Source organism: Stenella coeruleoalba (genome assembly GCF_951394435.1).
Source record: "Stenella coeruleoalba genome assembly, chromosome: 8".
Classification (NCBI taxonomy): Eukaryota; Metazoa; Chordata; class Mammalia; order Artiodactyla; family Delphinidae; genus Stenella; species Stenella coeruleoalba.
Genome location: NC_137154.1, coordinates 24,363,499 through 24,381,744, shown reverse-complemented (window position 1 = coordinate 24,381,744; position 18,246 = coordinate 24,363,499). Strand labels below are relative to the sequence as shown.

Here is an 18,246-nt window from a genome sequence, read left to right as displayed (position 1 = left end):
GAACCAGAGGCTTAACTTCTTCCCCCCCCCCCCCCCCCCGCACGTTAATGACATCTGTGAGAAAATAATAAAAGAAAAGCTGTTGACTAGTGTACTGTGCCTGTAGGTGATATGATAGCTTGAAATTATTTCAGTTCAAGGGAAATGAATGAGACATATCAAAGACAATATGCATGTGTGTTTATTCAGGAAAAATAAACTCTTTTATGTCACTTACATGAATTCTTTGGCAGGGGGAGGGAGGGACAAAAATTTAACACTTAATAAAATGTCTGATATGCTCACTTGGGTGTACCTGGGATTTTCACCAAATTGTGGCCCTCACTTATGTGGATGAGTATTATATGCCTGGGCCATCTGATGCATATCTTTTTTGAGAAACCTAAAAAATAAGCAGCGTTTTTTTCATTGGCTTATAATAACAGTATTTGGTATCATTCAGCATGGCTGGGGTATTTAAATTCATTTTTTAACTCACAATTAAAGCTATTTTATATACTAACTTAAACTGTAGTATATCTAAAAAGTATATTTATAGCAAGATTTGAGACAAACTTAGAGAATTATGTGGGTTTGTTATTTTAGCATGGTTAAGCTGGTATATACTTTCAGTATGGAATATAATTTTTTTTTCTTTTAATATAGGGCAAGCTTGATGATTATCAGGAACGAATGAACAAAGGGGAAAGGCTTAATCAAGATCAGCTGGTAAAGATGTTATATTTTTATTAAGATTTTATGCTCATTAATTTTAATAGGAAAATTAATTTTGTGTTTCTTTGTGTTTCCAGTAAAGTCGGGTTCTTTCTTTGTTATTTTAGGATGCTGTATCTAAGTACCAGGAAGTCACAAATAACTTGGAGTTTGCAAAAGAACTACAGAGGAGTTTCATGGCATTAAGCCAAGATGTAAGTAAAAAATAGCATATGTTTATGAAATATTAAAAATGAGGAGGGCAGAAAATTTTGTCTCTTCGAGTTTTAATTCTTGCATTACTGTTGATAAGCTTTCTGCAAGGGGGAGAGGATTGGATCCAGTTGTATCTAAGATGCTTTCCAATTCTGTAAAGTTTAGTGTAACACCTGAAAGATGCCTTTTAAAAGGACTGAGTTTCATATATGACAGACATGTATCGTTGGTTTAAAAAATTATTTATGCAGATATAACAGCCTTCTGTATATACGGGATCTTCATCCAAGGATCAAAATCCTAGGTTGGTTGAATCTGCAGATACAGAGTGTGGACTGTAAGGGACTTGGAACATCCATGGATTTTGGTATCCACGGGGGGTGGGGCGGGGGGTGGTCCTGGAATCGATTCCCCTTGGCTACGGAGAGATAACTGTATAAACGTGATAGACATTTATCTTCCATGTATTCCTTATGCCTCATGACTATGTTACAATCCCGTTAACTATCAGAAAATAAAGAAACCTGTTGATATAATAGGTAACTACTTTCTCCATAGAGATCTTAAGGGATGCGGCCGACTAATATATTGCACTTGTATCAACTCTTGATCCAACAAAGTGGTGTGTTTTTCCCCAAACATCTTTTGATGTGACAGAAGCCTTTGGGAACAGGATAAAATTAAATATGAACAAAGTCAAATAAGTTGTTGAAAGTTGAGACCAGAAAATTGATATCCTTGTGAATTAGTGTTAGCTTATTTGGAGAAAGGCTTATAACAACGTTGAAATTTAAAGTTGTCTCTGATTTGGTGAAATGAATAAACAAAACAGTTTATTATGTGATGAGAGACAATGCAGTACAGAGATGAAGAGTTCTGATTGGAACCAAACTGCCTGATTTGAATCCTGATTCTGCCACTTTCACTTAATAGCTGTATGACTTTGAAAGAGTCTATACCTGTATAAGTCAGGGTTTTCCAGAGAAACAGAGCCAGTAGGATAGAAAGGAAAGGATGGGAGAAAAAGGGAGAGGGGAGAGGCAGTAATAGTGCCTCATTATAGGGTTGTGCTTATAACAGTAAAAAGGGCAATAATAATAGTGCCTACCTCATTATAGGGTTATGCTTATAACAGTATTTGACGTATAACTATTTCATGCACTTAATATTATTGTTATTAAATTTGATTAAAGGTGGAAAATATTGATACCCCTCAAAACAGAGTAAGGGAAATTTAATTTACACCCAAGTAGGGATTTGTTCCACTTGGCTTAGATCAGAGCCTCAGGCTTGATGAACCCTGTCCAATTTCTTGTTTCTGATTTAAAAAAAAAAATATGGGTCACAGAAGTAGAATGGCTATATACAATTTAATATAGAATCTATTTTTGAAGCTACTGTCACTATGTAAATGAAAATACTTGTATCCTCCTTTGCTTCTTTTTTTAACACTGGTGTTTTCAGGAACTTTTCACTGGGCCTTTAACTTCATTGGCAGTCCTTTTATTTAACTCTGATCCTTTGTTGCACTTTCCACAGTTATTAAACGCTTTTTTTGTTTTGGTTCAAGAGCTTCTTTAACCTAGTTCCAGCCTACCTTTTCAAGTCTTCATAGTCTTCCCTACTTGAACTCCTCATTTCATCCAAAGTGGCTTTCTTTATTATCTTACTTTTGCTTTCTTGACTTATTTTCTCATTCCTGCCTTTCTTCCTAGAATGGAAGTGGTGGATTGTTGGGATGAGTAGTGGGTTTGACATCATCTTGTGAGTCAATAGTAGGCAATTGAAATTAGTATTTTGAACCATTTTTTCATAGAGATAGACATAGATAAGATTTTTTTTTATTGTGGCTGTTGGTTGGGTTTCTTTTTTAATTGTCTCAGAACCTTAATTAAAATTTTTAGTTTTTATACTTTTTATTATGGAAAATTTAAAAACTAAAGAAAAGACTATAATGAGCTCACATTTACCTATACCTAGCTTTTACAGTTACCATGATTTCATGGGCAATTATATTTCATCTATACACCTACTCCCTTGCTCCCTGCCTGCTAGATTATTTTGAAGCAAATCCCCAATATATTGTTTCATTGATACCATTTCCATAGTGTAATACCTTCTAGGAAAAGATGTATTTTGAATTTCCAGCAGCTACTTAAAACAGATTACTTATTAAATTGTTTTTAAGTTGGGAGTCATTCTTTTGTATATCAGGGTCTCATTTAACTCAGTGAATAAAATATGTCTTATTTACATTGGACCTGAAATTGATGTAAAGGAGTTTTGTAAAACTTATTTCTACGTCTATGTTTATATTCTTATGCAGATTCAGAAAACAATAAAGAAGACAGCACGTCGGGAGCAGCTTATGAGAGAAGAAGCTGAACAGAAACGTTTAAAAACTGTGCTTGAGCTGCAGTATGTTTTGGACAAATTGGGAGATGACGAAGTGAGAACTGACCTCAAGCAAGGTTTGAATGGAGTGCCAATATTGTCAGAAGAGGAACTGTCGTTGCTGGATGAGTTCTACAAGTTAGCAGACCCTGAACGGGACATGAGCTTGAGGTATAGTGGTATTTGATAATAGAAATTTCTAAATGTTGTGTTGAGTAGACAACCGAAAGCTAATTAACTAGCTGTTTTATTATTATTACAAGGTTGAATGAGCAGTATGAACATGCCTCCATTCACCTGTGGGACTTGCTGGAAGGGAAGGAAAAACCTGTATGTGGAACAACCTGTGAGTATCACTGACAACTTTTGATTTTGTGACTAAGAATCTTTAAAATTTAATGTAAGATAGATACCTAGTGGGAAGCAGCTGCATAGCACAGGGAGATCAGCTCCATGCTTTGTGACCACCTAGAGGGGTGGGATAAGGGAGGGTGGGAGAAAGAGGCAAGAGGGAGGGGATATGGGGATATATAGCTGATACACTTTGTTATACAGCTGAAACTAACACAACATTGTAAAGCAATTATACTCCAATAAAGATGTTTAAAAAAAAAAAAGTCAAATTCATAGAATCAAAGAAGGAAATGCTATTTTCCAGGGGCTGGGGGGAGGGGGAATGGGGACTTACTAATCACTGGGCATAAAGTTTCATTCAAGCAAGATGAATAAATTCTAGAGGTCTACTGTACAACATTGCACCTGTAGTCAACAATAATATATGGTACACTTAAATTTTGTTGAAAAAAAAATTTGTTAAAAGGTAGATCTCATGCTAAGGGTTCTTTCCACAATAAAATAAAATAAAAATAAATATTAAAGAAATTTTAGAACTGTGTAAATAACGTTAATCCACTGTTTACTTTTTGGTTTATTTCCTTTTTGTATCTTTTTATTTATTTATTTTTTGCAATTTTTTTGTGTGTAAGTCAAAACACCAGCATCAACCAATCAAAAATCTATAAAGATGGGAGTCCTAAATTAACATGGTTTTGTTCATAACTTATTTTGCTTGAGGTGGACAGATTAATACCAAATTGACTTTCATTGTTTTTGGTACTAGATGGGGACTGGTTTTTCCTTACAGATGAAATTTTGTGAAAAACATTTACTGCACCCTGTACATTCTACTCATGGTCATAGCCTTAGTCTATCTTTAGTTTTTCTTAAACTTCTGCCAATTTGGGACATTCATTTTTTCCTATGTTTTTTAAAAAGCTAATATCTAGGCCAGTATTCTATATGTGAACTCCTTAACTGTAAATATGCAGTTGTATGATTTTTTTTTTTTTTCGGTACGCGGGCCTCTCACTGCTGTGGCCTCTCCCGTTGCGGAGCACAGGCTTCAGACGCGCAGGCCCAGCGGCCATGGCTCATGGGCCCAGCCGCTCCGCGGCATGTGGGATCCTCCCAGACCGGGGCACGAATCCGTGTCCCCTGCATTGGCAGGTGGACTCTCACCAGTGCGCCACCAGGGAAGCCCTGTTGATTTTTTTTTGTTTTTAAAGGATATTTTTAAGTTACACTACCTCAGTAAATTAGGAATTTTAGATTTTAACCCCTTAGTCAGGGAATAGATTCTTAGCTATTTTTAATGTCGATTTAGGGAAGTAGATTTTTGAACATATTAAGGCAAAAATATCTGTTTATACCCTGTTTTTAGCTATTTGGTTGAAAAGAGCTTATACTTTTTCTGGCAAAATTGTATGATGTAATTTGGAGTGTATTTGCTTTAAGGAGATGGGTAAATCAAATATGAGGAACCAATGCTTTTGTGTCTTTTCACGTAAGAAATCATTTTCTTGGTTTGTTAACTTGTGTTGTCTGTATTTCTTCGTTAAAAAAAAACTTTTTGGCTTCTTGATTTTAGTTCTGCTACAAATATGTACTGAATTCCCCACTTGAAGTTTGATTAGAAAGCAGTTGACGTGTATAAACTTGTTAGCTTCAAAAAGTAGCTTTAGGTCAACCCTGATAAAATTTTCATGAGCACTGTTGAGGAGTAACAAGGGTTAAAGTCTAAGCCGTAGCTTGTTTTGGTGTTATTTTCTACCTGGCCTCATTCCTGCATCTGAGGAATGTAACATCTTTATAGTTAATGGAAAGATATAATTTACTCATATTAGTGTTTTTATGTGCATTCAGTTTTCATAAGTTTTTTTAAAATAGTTCTGAGGCAGGAGATTCTGAAGCAGGGGAAGGAAAACATGTGAAGTGTTCAGCATTCAAAAGTTAATAGTTATTGGGACTTCCCTGGTGGTCCAGTGGTTAAGAATCCGCCTTCCAATGCAGGGGACACGGGTTTGGTCCCTGGTCGGGGAACTGAGATCCCACATGCTGCTGGGCAACTGATCCCACGTGCCACAACTAGAGAAGAGTGAAAGATCCCGCATGCCGCAACGAAGATCCTGTGTGCTGCAACTAAGACCCGACACAGCCAAATAAATAAACATATATATTATATGTGTGTGTGTGTGTGTGTGAATATATATGTGTGTGTGTGTGTGTGTGTGTGTGTGTGTGTGTGTGTGTGTGTGTGTGTGTGTATATATATATATATATATAAAAGTTAATATTTATTTAGTTATTTATTTGGCTGTGCTGTGTGGCTTGCGGGGTTTTAGTTCCCTGACCAGGGCTTGAACCGGGCCCTCAGCAGTGAGAGCGCAGTCCTAACTACTGGACTGCCAGGGAATTCCCAATAGCTTTACTTTTTAAAAAAAAAAATTTTATTTATTTATTTGGTTGCATCGGGTCTTAGTTGCAGCTCTCGGGCTCCTTAGTTGTGGCTTGTGAACTCTTAGTTGCGGCATGCGTGTGGGATCTAGTTCCCGGACCAGGGATCGAATCTGGGACCCCTGCACTGGGAGCGTGGAGTCTTAACCACTGTAACACTAGGGAAGTCCCCCTATAGTTTTACTTTTAATAGCATTAATTTTATAATACTTTGATATAATGTCCCTGAAGTTTCATTTTTCTGTATAGTGACCTATTTAATAGTCTTGCTCTACATCTACTATACAAGGCCAGGAAATGGAGATTAACTCCTGACACAAACCTTCCCCCACTGCCCTGTCCCCTTTACGTACCAAATTCTGACAATTTTATTTTCCTTTTAAATATCTTTTGAATCTACTTCTTTTTCTCTACTTTTCTGCCTTTCTGTTGTCTAATGCAGTCTCTTAACTGAATTCACCATCCATTCCTCTTTAAAATCTTTTAATGGTTTTATTTTAATCACATTTTATATACATTTGCCCTTAGTTTGTAAGACCTTGCTTATTCTGGCTCTTAGCAGTCTCTCCAGACTCATCTTTCCTTATGCGTTTTCTCACTCCCTATGCTCCCGCCACAATGCATACTTTAATTTTCTTGTATTTGGCACCCTGTGTACAGGGCTTTGTAGATGCTGTTGCCTCTGCCTTGAAACACTTGTTTCCTCTCTACTACTCACCTTTCAGATCCCAGCTCTTGCAGCCCTTATACCAGAAAAGCCTCTCATGGTCTCTCCCTGATTAGGTCCAGTCCATTGTACTTCTGTGTAGTACTTTTCACAGATGTAATTTTACTGTTTTTGTGAGTATTTGATAACTCTTCTTTATTGGACTGTTCACTTAGTGAGGGCAGATACTGTATCTTTACATACCTCTCTGTAGCCCCAGTGCCTAGTTCATTGCTTAACATACAGTTAGGTGCTAAGTAAATGTTTATTGAATGAATAAATGATAATTGTCAGGGTTTTTTTGGACTAACTTATTTAAAATACTTAAAAATTTAATACAAATAATTTCTTGTTCCCTATTCTGTAATAAATTTCTGTTGGAATTTAATGGTTTTATGTTTTTAAGTAACGGTTGATGGGTTTTTTTTTCTTACCACTATATTTTGTAGAATGTTGAATCTTTTAAGTCAGGCATCCTCAGATAGTCCAAGACTATAATTAATATTCTGTTTTTAGATAAAGCTCTAAAGGAAATTGTTGAGCGTGTTTTCCAGTCAAACTACTTTGACAGCACTCACAACCACCAGAATGGGCTGTGTGAGGAAGAAGAGGCAGCCTCAGCACCTGCAGTTGAAGACCAGGTAGCTGAAGCTGGTGAGTACTCAGGTGGATATGAGCTTTAGTTTAGGGTCCTGGTTTTACTTTCCTTTGCCACAAGTTCAAGCTATACATTTATTTAGTTATATTTGTACACTTAGATCTTTAAAGAAACTTTAAGCATGACCAAATATTAAGACAAAGCATGTTAAGAGTAATTCCCAGAGGCATTAAATATCAGTTGTTTATCTTTTTTTTAGTTTTATTTTTAAAATTATTTTATTTTTGGCTGTGTTGGGTCTTTGTTGCTGCGCGCGGGCTCTTCTCTAGTTGCGGCAAGCGGGGGCTACTCTTTGTTGCGGTGTGCTGGATTCTCATTGTGGTGGCTTCTCTTGTTGCGGAGCACGGGCTCTAGGCGTGTGGGCTTCGTTAGTTCTGGCACGTGGGCTCAGTAGTTGTGGCTCGCGGGCTCTGGAGCACAGGCTCAGTAGTTGTGGCGCACAGGCTTAGTTGCTCCACAGCATGTGTGATCTTCCTGGACCAGGGCTCGAACCTATGTCCCCTGCATCAGCAGGTGGATTCTTAACCAGTGTGCCACCAGGGAAGCCCCTATCTTGTTTATGTTGATCATTGTTACAGACTGGTATTTCTCTTGCTGCAGTATTGCTAGGCTGGAGTATGGATGAGGGAGCAACTGTTGTAAGGTTTTTCAAATAGGTTTTTGGCTGATGTACACAAATTTATTGCTGCTTGCAATGCCAGTATATGAGGTGAATGGTATGAGGTTTTCTGGTTTTTTTTATGATGGAGTGATTATAACTCCATGATCTTGAACTATAAATTCCTCAGTCACCAGAGATCTATTCTGGCACCTAGCACATCACTAATAGGTAGGTAAGCACTTACTGTGAGGACTTTTATGATAATGTAAGATGATGAATAAAATTTTGAGTACTGTAGGGAGTGTTGTTGGAGCATAAACTTTATAATGGGTAAAAGCATGGATTCCAGAATCAGACTGCCTGGATAGAATCTTGGCTACAACACGTATTAGCTGTGTAACTTTGGGCAACCTACTGAACTTCTCTGTACCTCAGGTTCTTCATTTAGGAAGTAATTTGTAAAGTATGTATACAGTGCCTGGCACATGGTAAGCATTAGGTTGAAACTAGAAGGGAACATTGCACATCAATGGAATTTATGGTTGCAGATCAATATAAGGCAGTAAGGCAGTCTTTTTTTTTTTTTTTTTTTGGCTGTGCTGTGAGGCTTGTGGGATCTAAGTTCCCCAACTAGGGATAGAACCCAGGCCCAGGCAGTGAAAGTGCCGAGTCCTAATCACTGGACTGCCAGGGAATTCCCAAGACATTTTTTTCCCCCCTTACCACTTTTACCAAGTAGATTAAAATAGAGACTAGGATGCTGCTTTATTGGCATTATACTTGATCCAGAATAATTACTATTGAAACTAAAATAATTGTGGAATAAATGGTAAAGAAAACACTTTATGAATATATTGTAAGAATAATAAAATACAGAAACGTACTGTTAACTATAACTTTGTAAATAAATTCAGACTATGTGATGGTGAACTGTTTACTTATTTGGATTTAAATGAATTGTTAACTTAAAAAAAGTTTTCTTACACTCTTTTGTGTCATTTTTTAACCTCTTAGAACCTGAGCCTGCAGAAGAATACACTGAACAAAGTGAAGTTGAATCAACAGAGGTATGATTTTTATTTAATGCTAGCTTTCCCTTTCTGCCTTTCAAACAGAGGTCTCAAACATTTACTTTGCTTTGCAGTATGTAAATAGACAATTTATGGCAGAAACACAGTTCAGCAGTGGTGAAAAGGAGCAGGTAGATGAGTGGACAGTTGAAACAGTTGAGGTAAGAGCTCTCTGTTACAAGGTTGATGTCTTTTGTCTTTAGTTAGTAATTCTTATCTCTCCTAAGAACAATTTTAGATTGTTAAGTCTTTTGCATTCTTAGTACATTTATTAGAATAACAAACTCATCATGTAAGACTGTTCTGTTTAAAAGGTGATTTGTTTGTCATTGAGGATATTTAATATAATCACTGCTTTGCTGATACAATTACAAAAAAATATACAAATATCCATTTATAATTTATGGGGTTAATCTGTCTTTTAAAGTACATGATTTGTCTGTTATCAGGTTGCTCTATAAAAATCTGGCCTCCCACATGGATAGCCTTCAGATAAGACTACCTTACAGGGGTACGTTGGAGTGTCATCTTAGACTTCTCCTTCACCCTAGTGCTGTTTGGTTACCAGGCTCTGTTAGCTCAGTATTGCTTACAAAGGAAATAAGGTTGTGACTTGCCCAGGCTTAACAGATATGACTTGCCCAGACTTAAAAGCCAGACAGAGGAATATAAATTTGATGTAATAAAAATTAGTGATATTTTTCAGTAGCAGGGAATTACTAAAAACAATAATCAGAAATTATTAGAGCTAGAAAAATGACAGAGTGAGCTTTGGCTTTTGTAACAGTTTTGATGAGGTGATAGAGCTTGATCCTATGGTATTGCCAGAGAGAATGAAATGATGGGAACTCAAAGCTTGATGATAATAATAGCTAACATTTCTTGAATGCTCATTATATATCATGTACTGAGATAGATATATATTTGGTGTAGATATATAGGTTTGCTTAATATAGAAGGCTTAACAGTTTAAGCAAAACACATAATTTTAGGAAGTTATAACAGGTAGTCTTTCTTGAAAGCAGTTTACAAGGTAAATCTGAAATGCAACATGGTGACCCTGTGGAATTGGGAACACTATAGAAGTGATAGCATTGATCAGAGTGTTAAATTTGGCATAATTTGGTCAGGTTGAATACATTCCAGTCTGCTATTCTGTTTACAGTGTAGGTGGTGTATGTAATTTGGGGACCAGTCATGATGATAATGAGTGGAGCTCTGTCATTCTACCAACCCAGTCCCCTCTCCTTCTCTCCCATTTTAGGTGGTAAATTCACTCCAGCAGCAACCTCAGGCTGCATCTCCTTCAGTACCAGAGCCCCACTCTTTGACCCCAGTGGCTCAGGCAGATCCCCTCGTGAGAAGACAGCGAGTACAGGACCTTATGGCGCAAATGCAGGGGCCCTATAATTTCATACAGGTAGGTGCTATTTAGTCAAACACTATGACAGAAGGGTTAAGTGTTTACATTATTTAACTTAATTCCATTACATTCTACCTAAACTTGTAGGATTCAATGCTGGATTTTGAAAACCAGACCCTTGATCCTGCCATTGTATCTGCGCAGCCTATGAATCCAGCACAGAACATGGACATACCCCAGCTGGTTTGCCCTCCAGGTTAGTAATGATACATGTTTATGTGAGAAAGAAAGTATAGAGCCAATGCTTTCAGATTTTGTAAAGTTTATGAAAATTAATTTTTTTCTTTTTAATGCTTAACTTTTAGATCTTGTATCTTTTATTTTTATTTATTTATTTTATAATATTTATTTATTTGTTTGTTTGTTTACTTTGGCTGCGCCGGGTCTTAGTTGTGGCATGCGGGATCTTCGCTGTGGCATGCGGGATCCTTTTTTTTTTTTTAGTTGTGGCATGCGGGCTTCTTAGTTGCGGCATGCGGACTCCCAGTTGCGGCATGTGTGCGGGATCCAGCTCCCCGACCAGGGACCGAACCTGGGCCCCCTGCATTGGGAGCGTGGAGTCCTACCCACTGGAGCACCAGGGAAGTCTCTGTATCTTTTAATTCGATGAGAAATGTTACTGTTTTTTCCTGTAATATGAATAATATCTGTAGTTCCATCATTGGTGGTGGTGGTGGATTTTTTTTTTTGTAACTTTATTGGCATACAGACATACAGAAAAGTACAAGCAAATTTATAGCACAGTGAGTTTTCACAAACTTGAACACGCTAGCACCCAAAAGTGGAACTTTACCAGTACCCCAGAAGGCTACTTGTGTTCCCTTTTAGTCAGTAGTTACCTCTCTCCTTGCCCCATTAGTAACCACTTCCTGACTTGTAAAACTGTAAACCTGTTTTGCTTGTTTTTGTGTATAAATGAAATTTTGCTTGGCTATTTAAATTTCAAAATTAATCTAAGAATAAATCTAGTATTAACAGGTATCTTTCTCTGAAGGATGATTGCAGCTTTTTAGGAGAATTTCTGAACATTTTATTACTTAAATAAAAAATGAGATGGAGTCGGTAAAAAATAGTGGAGTGGGTAAGGGAATGCTCAAGAGGAAAGTGGAAGAGATAGTAAGTTTCAAACTCTTACTAGTCTTACACCATTATTTGAAACAGCAGCATACTAAATATGGTTGGTGCCTTTGTATCAGCTTAAGTGCTTAAGCTTAAGTAATTTTGAGTCTTGTTTTTTTCCTACAGCATGTCAGCATTAAGGGCATAAAAGTGGAACCATGTAAAGTAACACATTTAATGTTGTTAATCTTTTTTTTTTTTTTTTTGCGGTACGCGGGCCTCTCACTGTTGCGGCCTCTCCTGTTGCGGAGCACAGGCTCCGACACGCAGGCCCAGTGGCCATGGCTCACGGGCCCAGCCGCTCCGCGGCATGTGGGATCTTCCCGGACCGGGGCACGAACCCGTGTCCTCTACATCGGCAGGCGGACTCTCAACCACTGCGCCACCATGGAAGCCCTAATGTTGTTAATCTTAAGTGTCATAAAAGGAGTTGCTGGTAATAGCATGTTTAATGAACACAGTTAATATGGTTAAGGTAGTTAGGATTTCTCTAAAGTAAAGGGAGCTCATATCTCTCTACCAAGAGTAGAAAACAGATCAGTGTTCATTTTTTGAGCTCTACCAGAGGAAGAAAATACATAGTTTTCTTAGCTGCGCTAGTCAACACATGCAGCACTGATGTAACCTGTAAAGCTGTTTAGATGTTCAGGTAAGGCTGAGTTCACTAGACTCTCCAGTGAAAACGGATGATTTCTAAATGGCTAACGAAAGATACTGTATTTTTTATTATCTAACGGTGATTTGGGAGTGTAGTGGAAGGATGGTGAGAGTTGGCAATAATATGCACATTGAGTTGAATATAGGCTTTTTAAAGGTATGTTTTTATTTTTTCCAGTGGCAACATTTGAAATTGTATTGAAAGTTGATAATGTTAAAATGTTACTGAATATTATCTAAAAGTTTTGAGTAAGAGTAATGCTGCTTTATGGTTACTGCTTTAAAAGGCTCTTTGTGGGTAACATTAGCATTGATTCTTACCATTCTGCTCTACACCTCTTCATTAATACTGTCTCACTAACACTTTGCAAAACAAAGTGGAGGCCATTGTGACAGTTGACTTACAGTGACTATCAATTAATTGAAAATGCTCACTTGAAAGCTAAAATCCTGCCTATACTTCCCCATTTATTTTCATGATTGTTGAAAAGTTTATATAGGATTTGGCTATAGAAACTTGACTTTAAAGAGCAAGTAAATGTATTTAGACATATCTGAAGAAATTTGATTTTGTATGATAGTATCGTTTGATCAATTTTGCAGTTCATTCTGAATCTAGACTTGCTCAACCTAATCAAGTTTCTGTACAACCAGAAGCTACACAGGTAAGAGTGATATAAATATTTTTACAGCTTTTTGTTTTTAATCACTTCTTGGGTCTCTTTCTTAGTTAGTTTATGAAAACCAGGTAGGAATTTGATAAGTGTCCAAGTCTGGCATGGGTAGCTAGCTATCGGCCTTTATTTCCATCTTTACATTTATTTTTCTTTTGATGAACTAAAAAAAATTTTTTTGTTAATCCTTGTGTTTTATAATTATAATGAAGGAAGAAGGTTTTTAATTTTGAACTGAGATTTTAGATTTCATAATTTTAAAACTTAGTGTAGATGTTATCTACATTTGTGGGGAGCTTCATAACTGGACTAGGGTTTATTTAACTTTGAGCTTTAATAATATATATATTCTTGCAGTTGTTAGGTTTTATAGTCTCTTTATCATATCTGTTTCTTAACCCTGTATGTATTAAAGGTGGTTTATAACAGAATGAAGCTTTGATTTCTTTACTTCTTTGTAGGTTCCTTTGGTTTCATCTACAAGTGAGGGATATACAGCATCTCAACCCTTGTACCAGCCTTCTCATGCTACCGAGCAACGACCACAAAAGGAACCAATTGACCAGATTCAGGCAAGTTCTGTTACCAGGTCATGTAAATTTGATGAGGCAATTATACATGAATTGGGTGGAGGTAAATAACTGTTAATACAGTGTCTCTTCATTTTGGACCCAATGCATGCACTGTAGTATTTTTGTTTCATAAAATAGTTGAGCTTGTTAACATACGTATGGGTAGTAGACTTGGCTTAGTTTACCACTAAAGTGTGATTATTCACTTTGTGTTTAGGCAACAATCTCTTTAAATACAGACCAGACTACAGCATCATCATCCCTTCCTGCTGCTTCTCAGCCTCAGGTGTTCCAGGCTGGGACAAGCAAACCTTTACATAGCAGTGGAATCAATGTAAATGCAGCTCCATTCCAATCCATGCAAACGGTAAGCAAATTAATCCGACTAACATTAAGTGCCTGGTGTGTACTACCTTCATGCTAGAGTCTCAACAGAAAGTCTTTATTTAACTTTGCGCTTGAGTCTGCATCTACCCTAACTGTAGGGTATATTTAATTGAAGACAGACTCTCATTTTTTTCTGTTCCCAGAGATAAATTTGAGTCTTAGGAGTTATGTGCCCATGTCTTCTTGTTTTGTAGTTTCACCGTTTTGATTTGATTAACAAAACTGTAAACATGAAAAAAGTAGACTAGTATAACATCTATTATATATATAGATCATTACCTAGATTTAACAACTGTTTACACTTTGCCATGTTTGCTTAATCTTTTATTTTACTGAAGTATATCTCAAAGTAAAGTAATGGACATTTTGATACTTCACCCTGGTTCTTCAGTAAGCATCTCTAAATTGCAGAATTTCTAGAAAATAATGATAATGAAAATACTGTGATTGATGGGATACAGCCAAAACAGTGCTCACAGGAAAATTCAGAGTTAAATGCTTAATTTTTGATGAAAGTATCAATAAAAATAAAATATTTAAATTAAAGTTCTTAGATTTTTAATTTCTGTAAGTGATATTTTGTCAGGGGTTTGCATCTTTTAAAAAGATTTCTCATTTATAATAGCATTTCCAAGGCTTCTGATTATATGTCTTTTTAGATTTTTAATCCCCATTTATACTCTGCTTTAAGTGCTATATGGTATATATGTATTTTCGACATTGAAGTGCATGAACTGAGGGGGGGGTGTGTGTGTGTGTGTGTGTTTGTTTGTGTGTGTATGTGTGTGTATGAGAGAGAGAGAGAGAGAGATGTCTGAGACTTCTGTAATGGTCTTTCTTACGTTTCAGGTAAAACCAGAATTGAGATCTGCCATGGCCATGTTAAAAGTAGGGAAATGATTAGCATAAAGGGAAGAACTAATCATTTACTTTATTTACTTATAGGTGTTCAATATGAATGCCCCAGTTCCTCCTGTTAATGAACCAGAAACTTTAAAACAGCAAAATCAGTACCAAACCAGTTATAACCAGAGCTTTTCCAGTCAGCCTCACCAAGTAGAACAAACAGAGCTTCAGCAAGAACAGCTTCAAACAGGTAGGAAAACCAGTGTCACCTCCTTGACTACTTGCTTTGCAGTGCAGTTATTGACAGTGTTAGGAGAGTTTGGACTTTTGAGTGGCAGTGTCCAGGAGTTTTTGTTTTGGTAGTAGACCATATGAATTTTTCATTGCTGATCCTGAGTAAAATCAAGCCCATATTTGCTCTATGTGAATTATTGCAGTTTTTGGAGGCTTTATGCCCATTTTCCCTTGGTTAGTGAGTTTTCATAATATCCTATCTTATTTCATTATGTGATTTTAGAGGAATTAAACTTGTTATTCAAATTGTGATCAACTTTGCTCTTAATTGCTAATTATTTGAAGCCTGCTGGCATGATACCTGGCAGCAAGTTGGTTATACAAAATTAAGCAGTAAAGGAGTTGGTGTGGCTGCATTTGGTGGACTAGGTTGAAACAAGGTCCTTGTTGGCAAGTAAGGTCATAATTTGGCCAGTTGTCATACCTATCACAATAATAATGTGGATATAGATATTTTAGATTTCTTACATTTGTAAGACATAAATAGCTTTTTTAGGTCTTTGGTTATTTAATTCTTAAGAGATTTAATTGGAATCCCACAACAAGCTAGCAAACCCTATTAAGAACCATAGGCGTTAATACTTTAATTTTACTGGACTGACTGATGTGAGTAACTGGACTGACTGACGTGAGTAACTATCTCTGATTGTCTAATTTCTTGACAGACCTGGGTCAACATTGATTTTTCTTACATATCACTGTAGTATTCAGCATCACTAATCAGGGAGGTTGAATCAACCACAGTCTGACAGAAATTTGGCAGTTATGCTATCTGTGTTTTTGAATGATAAAACTGGACTTCTTGTTCTCAGGCTCCTTTAATTATTCATTGCCATGTACAGGCGTACCTTGAGGATATTGCAGGTTCGGTTCCAGACCACTGCAATAAAGCAAATATCTCAAAGTGAGTCATGTGAAATTTTTGGTTTCCTAGTGCATATAAAAATTCTGTTCACACTATACTATAGCATATTAAGTGTGCAATAATAGCATTATATCTGAAAAAACAGTGTACATGACTTAATTTAAAAATACTTTATTGTCAAAAAATGCTAACCATCCTCTGAGACCTCACTGAGTCATAGTAGTAACATCAAAGATCGCTGATTACAGATCACCATAACAAATATAATAATGAAACAGTTTGAAATATTGCAAGAAATACCAAAATGTGACCCAGAGATATGAAATGAGCAAGTGCTGTTGGAAAAATGGTACTAATAGACTTGATCTACACAAGGTTGCCACAAACCTTCAATTTGTAAAAACAAAACAAAACAAAATGCAGTATCTGTGAAGAGCAATAAAGAGAAACACAATAAAATGAGGCATGCTTGTGTTCATAAGTTGGTTGTAGAGCGGATATATTTGGTGCCTTTAGACATTATGCTAACATGCTTGCTGTTTTACCTTTTTTTCAGATGGTGTAATGAAATTAAAAATTACTGTATATCATTTGATTTGGTTAGTTTGGCCCTTTGTGCCAGTTGATTTCAAGCTATCTTGTTCTTATATTCTACTTGACATTACTAATTGACTGTGAAGCACTGGACTAGATAACTTTTGTTACCATTTCAAAATACACATTATTTATGAAACTTAACTTCATAACATTTACAGATATTTTCAGTAAAAAATCAAATCGGCCCATCTGCTTTGCTCAGACACCTCCACCCTACCACTCTGATCTAGGCAGCCATCAGCTCTTATCTGGAATATTGCAGTTGTCTCCCTTGACTCTTATTTTAGTCCAGTCTGTTCTCCACACAGTAGCCAGAGTGATTATTTTAAAATGTAAATCAGATGCCTCTCTCCTGTTCAGAACCTCCTAGTGACTGCCAATTACATTTAGAAAAGAAATCCAAAGTCTTTACCTTGGTTTACAAGATCCATGATCTGGCCCCTGCCTTGATTCTGGTTGTATATCCTATTTTCTTCCTTATGTGCCCATACCAGCCACAAACACAAATTCTTTCCTTTCTCACGGCCTTTACACTTCCTTTTCTTTTTGCCTGAAACTTTCTTCCACTGATGTTTCCATGGCTTGCTTCTTGACTTTTAGGTCTATGCTCAGATATCACCTCACAGAGACCTTCCTTCATTGCCTTGTCCAAATGTAATGTGCTCACTTGGTCACTCATTTATTCTCCTTAATCACTTATTACCTGATACAGTATAGATGTTTTTACTTGTATGTATATTTTATTTACTTATTATTTCCCATTATTAAAACTTCCTTATGGGCAAAGATTATGTGTTGGCAGCTAACTCATCCCTTGTTTCTAGGACCAGGCCTGGCAGGTTGAGGGCATTCTGATATTTGTTGAACAAGGCAGTGTATCCCATCATTCCAGAAGTTTTGTTTTAATCTGAATTAGTATCTAGTCAGGAACAACATAAAAAAAGGATCTGGCAAGGATCTTTGGCTATTTTTTATGCTAGTGTTTATGCTTTACATGCACTCAAATAGGAATTCTGGTATTTTTAAATAAAGATCACCCTTTAATTGTTCTACTTTGAGTTTCTTGCAGTGAGATTTGACCAAAAGGCATAATAGAATTCTTATTGATAAAAAGTGAGTCGAAAATTCAGTTCTTCTACTTTTTACTTGCATATGAATGAATCTTTTTATTTTTAAAAAATTTTTATTATGTTTTGGCCAAGGCGCATGGCATGTGGGATCTTAGTTCCCCCACCAGGGATTGAATCCATGCCCCCTGCAGTGAAAGTGCGGAGTCCTAACCACTGGACCACCAGGGAATTCCCTGAATGAATCTTTTTAGATAGAAAATGTTACTGGTACTTGTGATATTTGCTTATAAGTTAAAATTTTGGGAATGTAGTAAAAGGTAATTTATGTAGAAAGAGCACACTGTGAATAGTGTATCTGGTCCATTACATAGTTCAAAAAGGAGCCATGACCCCTTCTGTTCCTAGGCATTCTCTAGCTTTTTCATTGCAAAATATCATTTGAAGAACTAATAAATGTGGGTTTCTTGAGGTTATAAAATAGCTCAGCTAAATATTTTCAAGACCCACCTGTTCTCTCTGCCCAGACACGGGAGAATTGGGCTGACTAAAGGCTGCTGACTGTTTTTGTTCCTGGGGTGTGGGCCTTCTTTTGGTCTATGCCTTCCTCACCT

The 18,246-nt window shown here is 36.7% G+C and overlaps 1 protein-coding gene across 1 annotated transcript in view; it reads left to right on the top strand.

Annotated features, from left to right (window-relative positions):
- CAPRIN1 (cell cycle associated protein 1) overlaps positions 1 to 18,246 on the top strand; it is a 38,500-nt gene that overhangs the window by 12,421 nt on the left and 7,833 nt on the right. Inside the window, exons 3-15 of the mRNA XM_079930091.1 lie at positions 646 to 708; positions 822 to 908; positions 3,236 to 3,474; positions 3,567 to 3,649; positions 7,319 to 7,456; positions 9,076 to 9,128; positions 9,206 to 9,292; positions 10,396 to 10,551; positions 10,642 to 10,750; positions 12,934 to 12,995; positions 13,466 to 13,576; positions 13,794 to 13,943; positions 14,909 to 15,059. Of these exons, the coding sequence (XP_079786217.1) occupies positions 646 to 708; positions 822 to 908; positions 3,236 to 3,474; positions 3,567 to 3,649; positions 7,319 to 7,456; positions 9,076 to 9,128; positions 9,206 to 9,292; positions 10,396 to 10,551; positions 10,642 to 10,750; positions 12,934 to 12,995; positions 13,466 to 13,576; positions 13,794 to 13,943; positions 14,909 to 15,059 (1,489 nt within the window). The remainder of the gene's footprint in view (positions 1 to 645; positions 709 to 821; positions 909 to 3,235; positions 3,475 to 3,566; positions 3,650 to 7,318; positions 7,457 to 9,075; positions 9,129 to 9,205; positions 9,293 to 10,395; positions 10,552 to 10,641; positions 10,751 to 12,933; positions 12,996 to 13,465; positions 13,577 to 13,793; positions 13,944 to 14,908; positions 15,060 to 18,246) is intronic.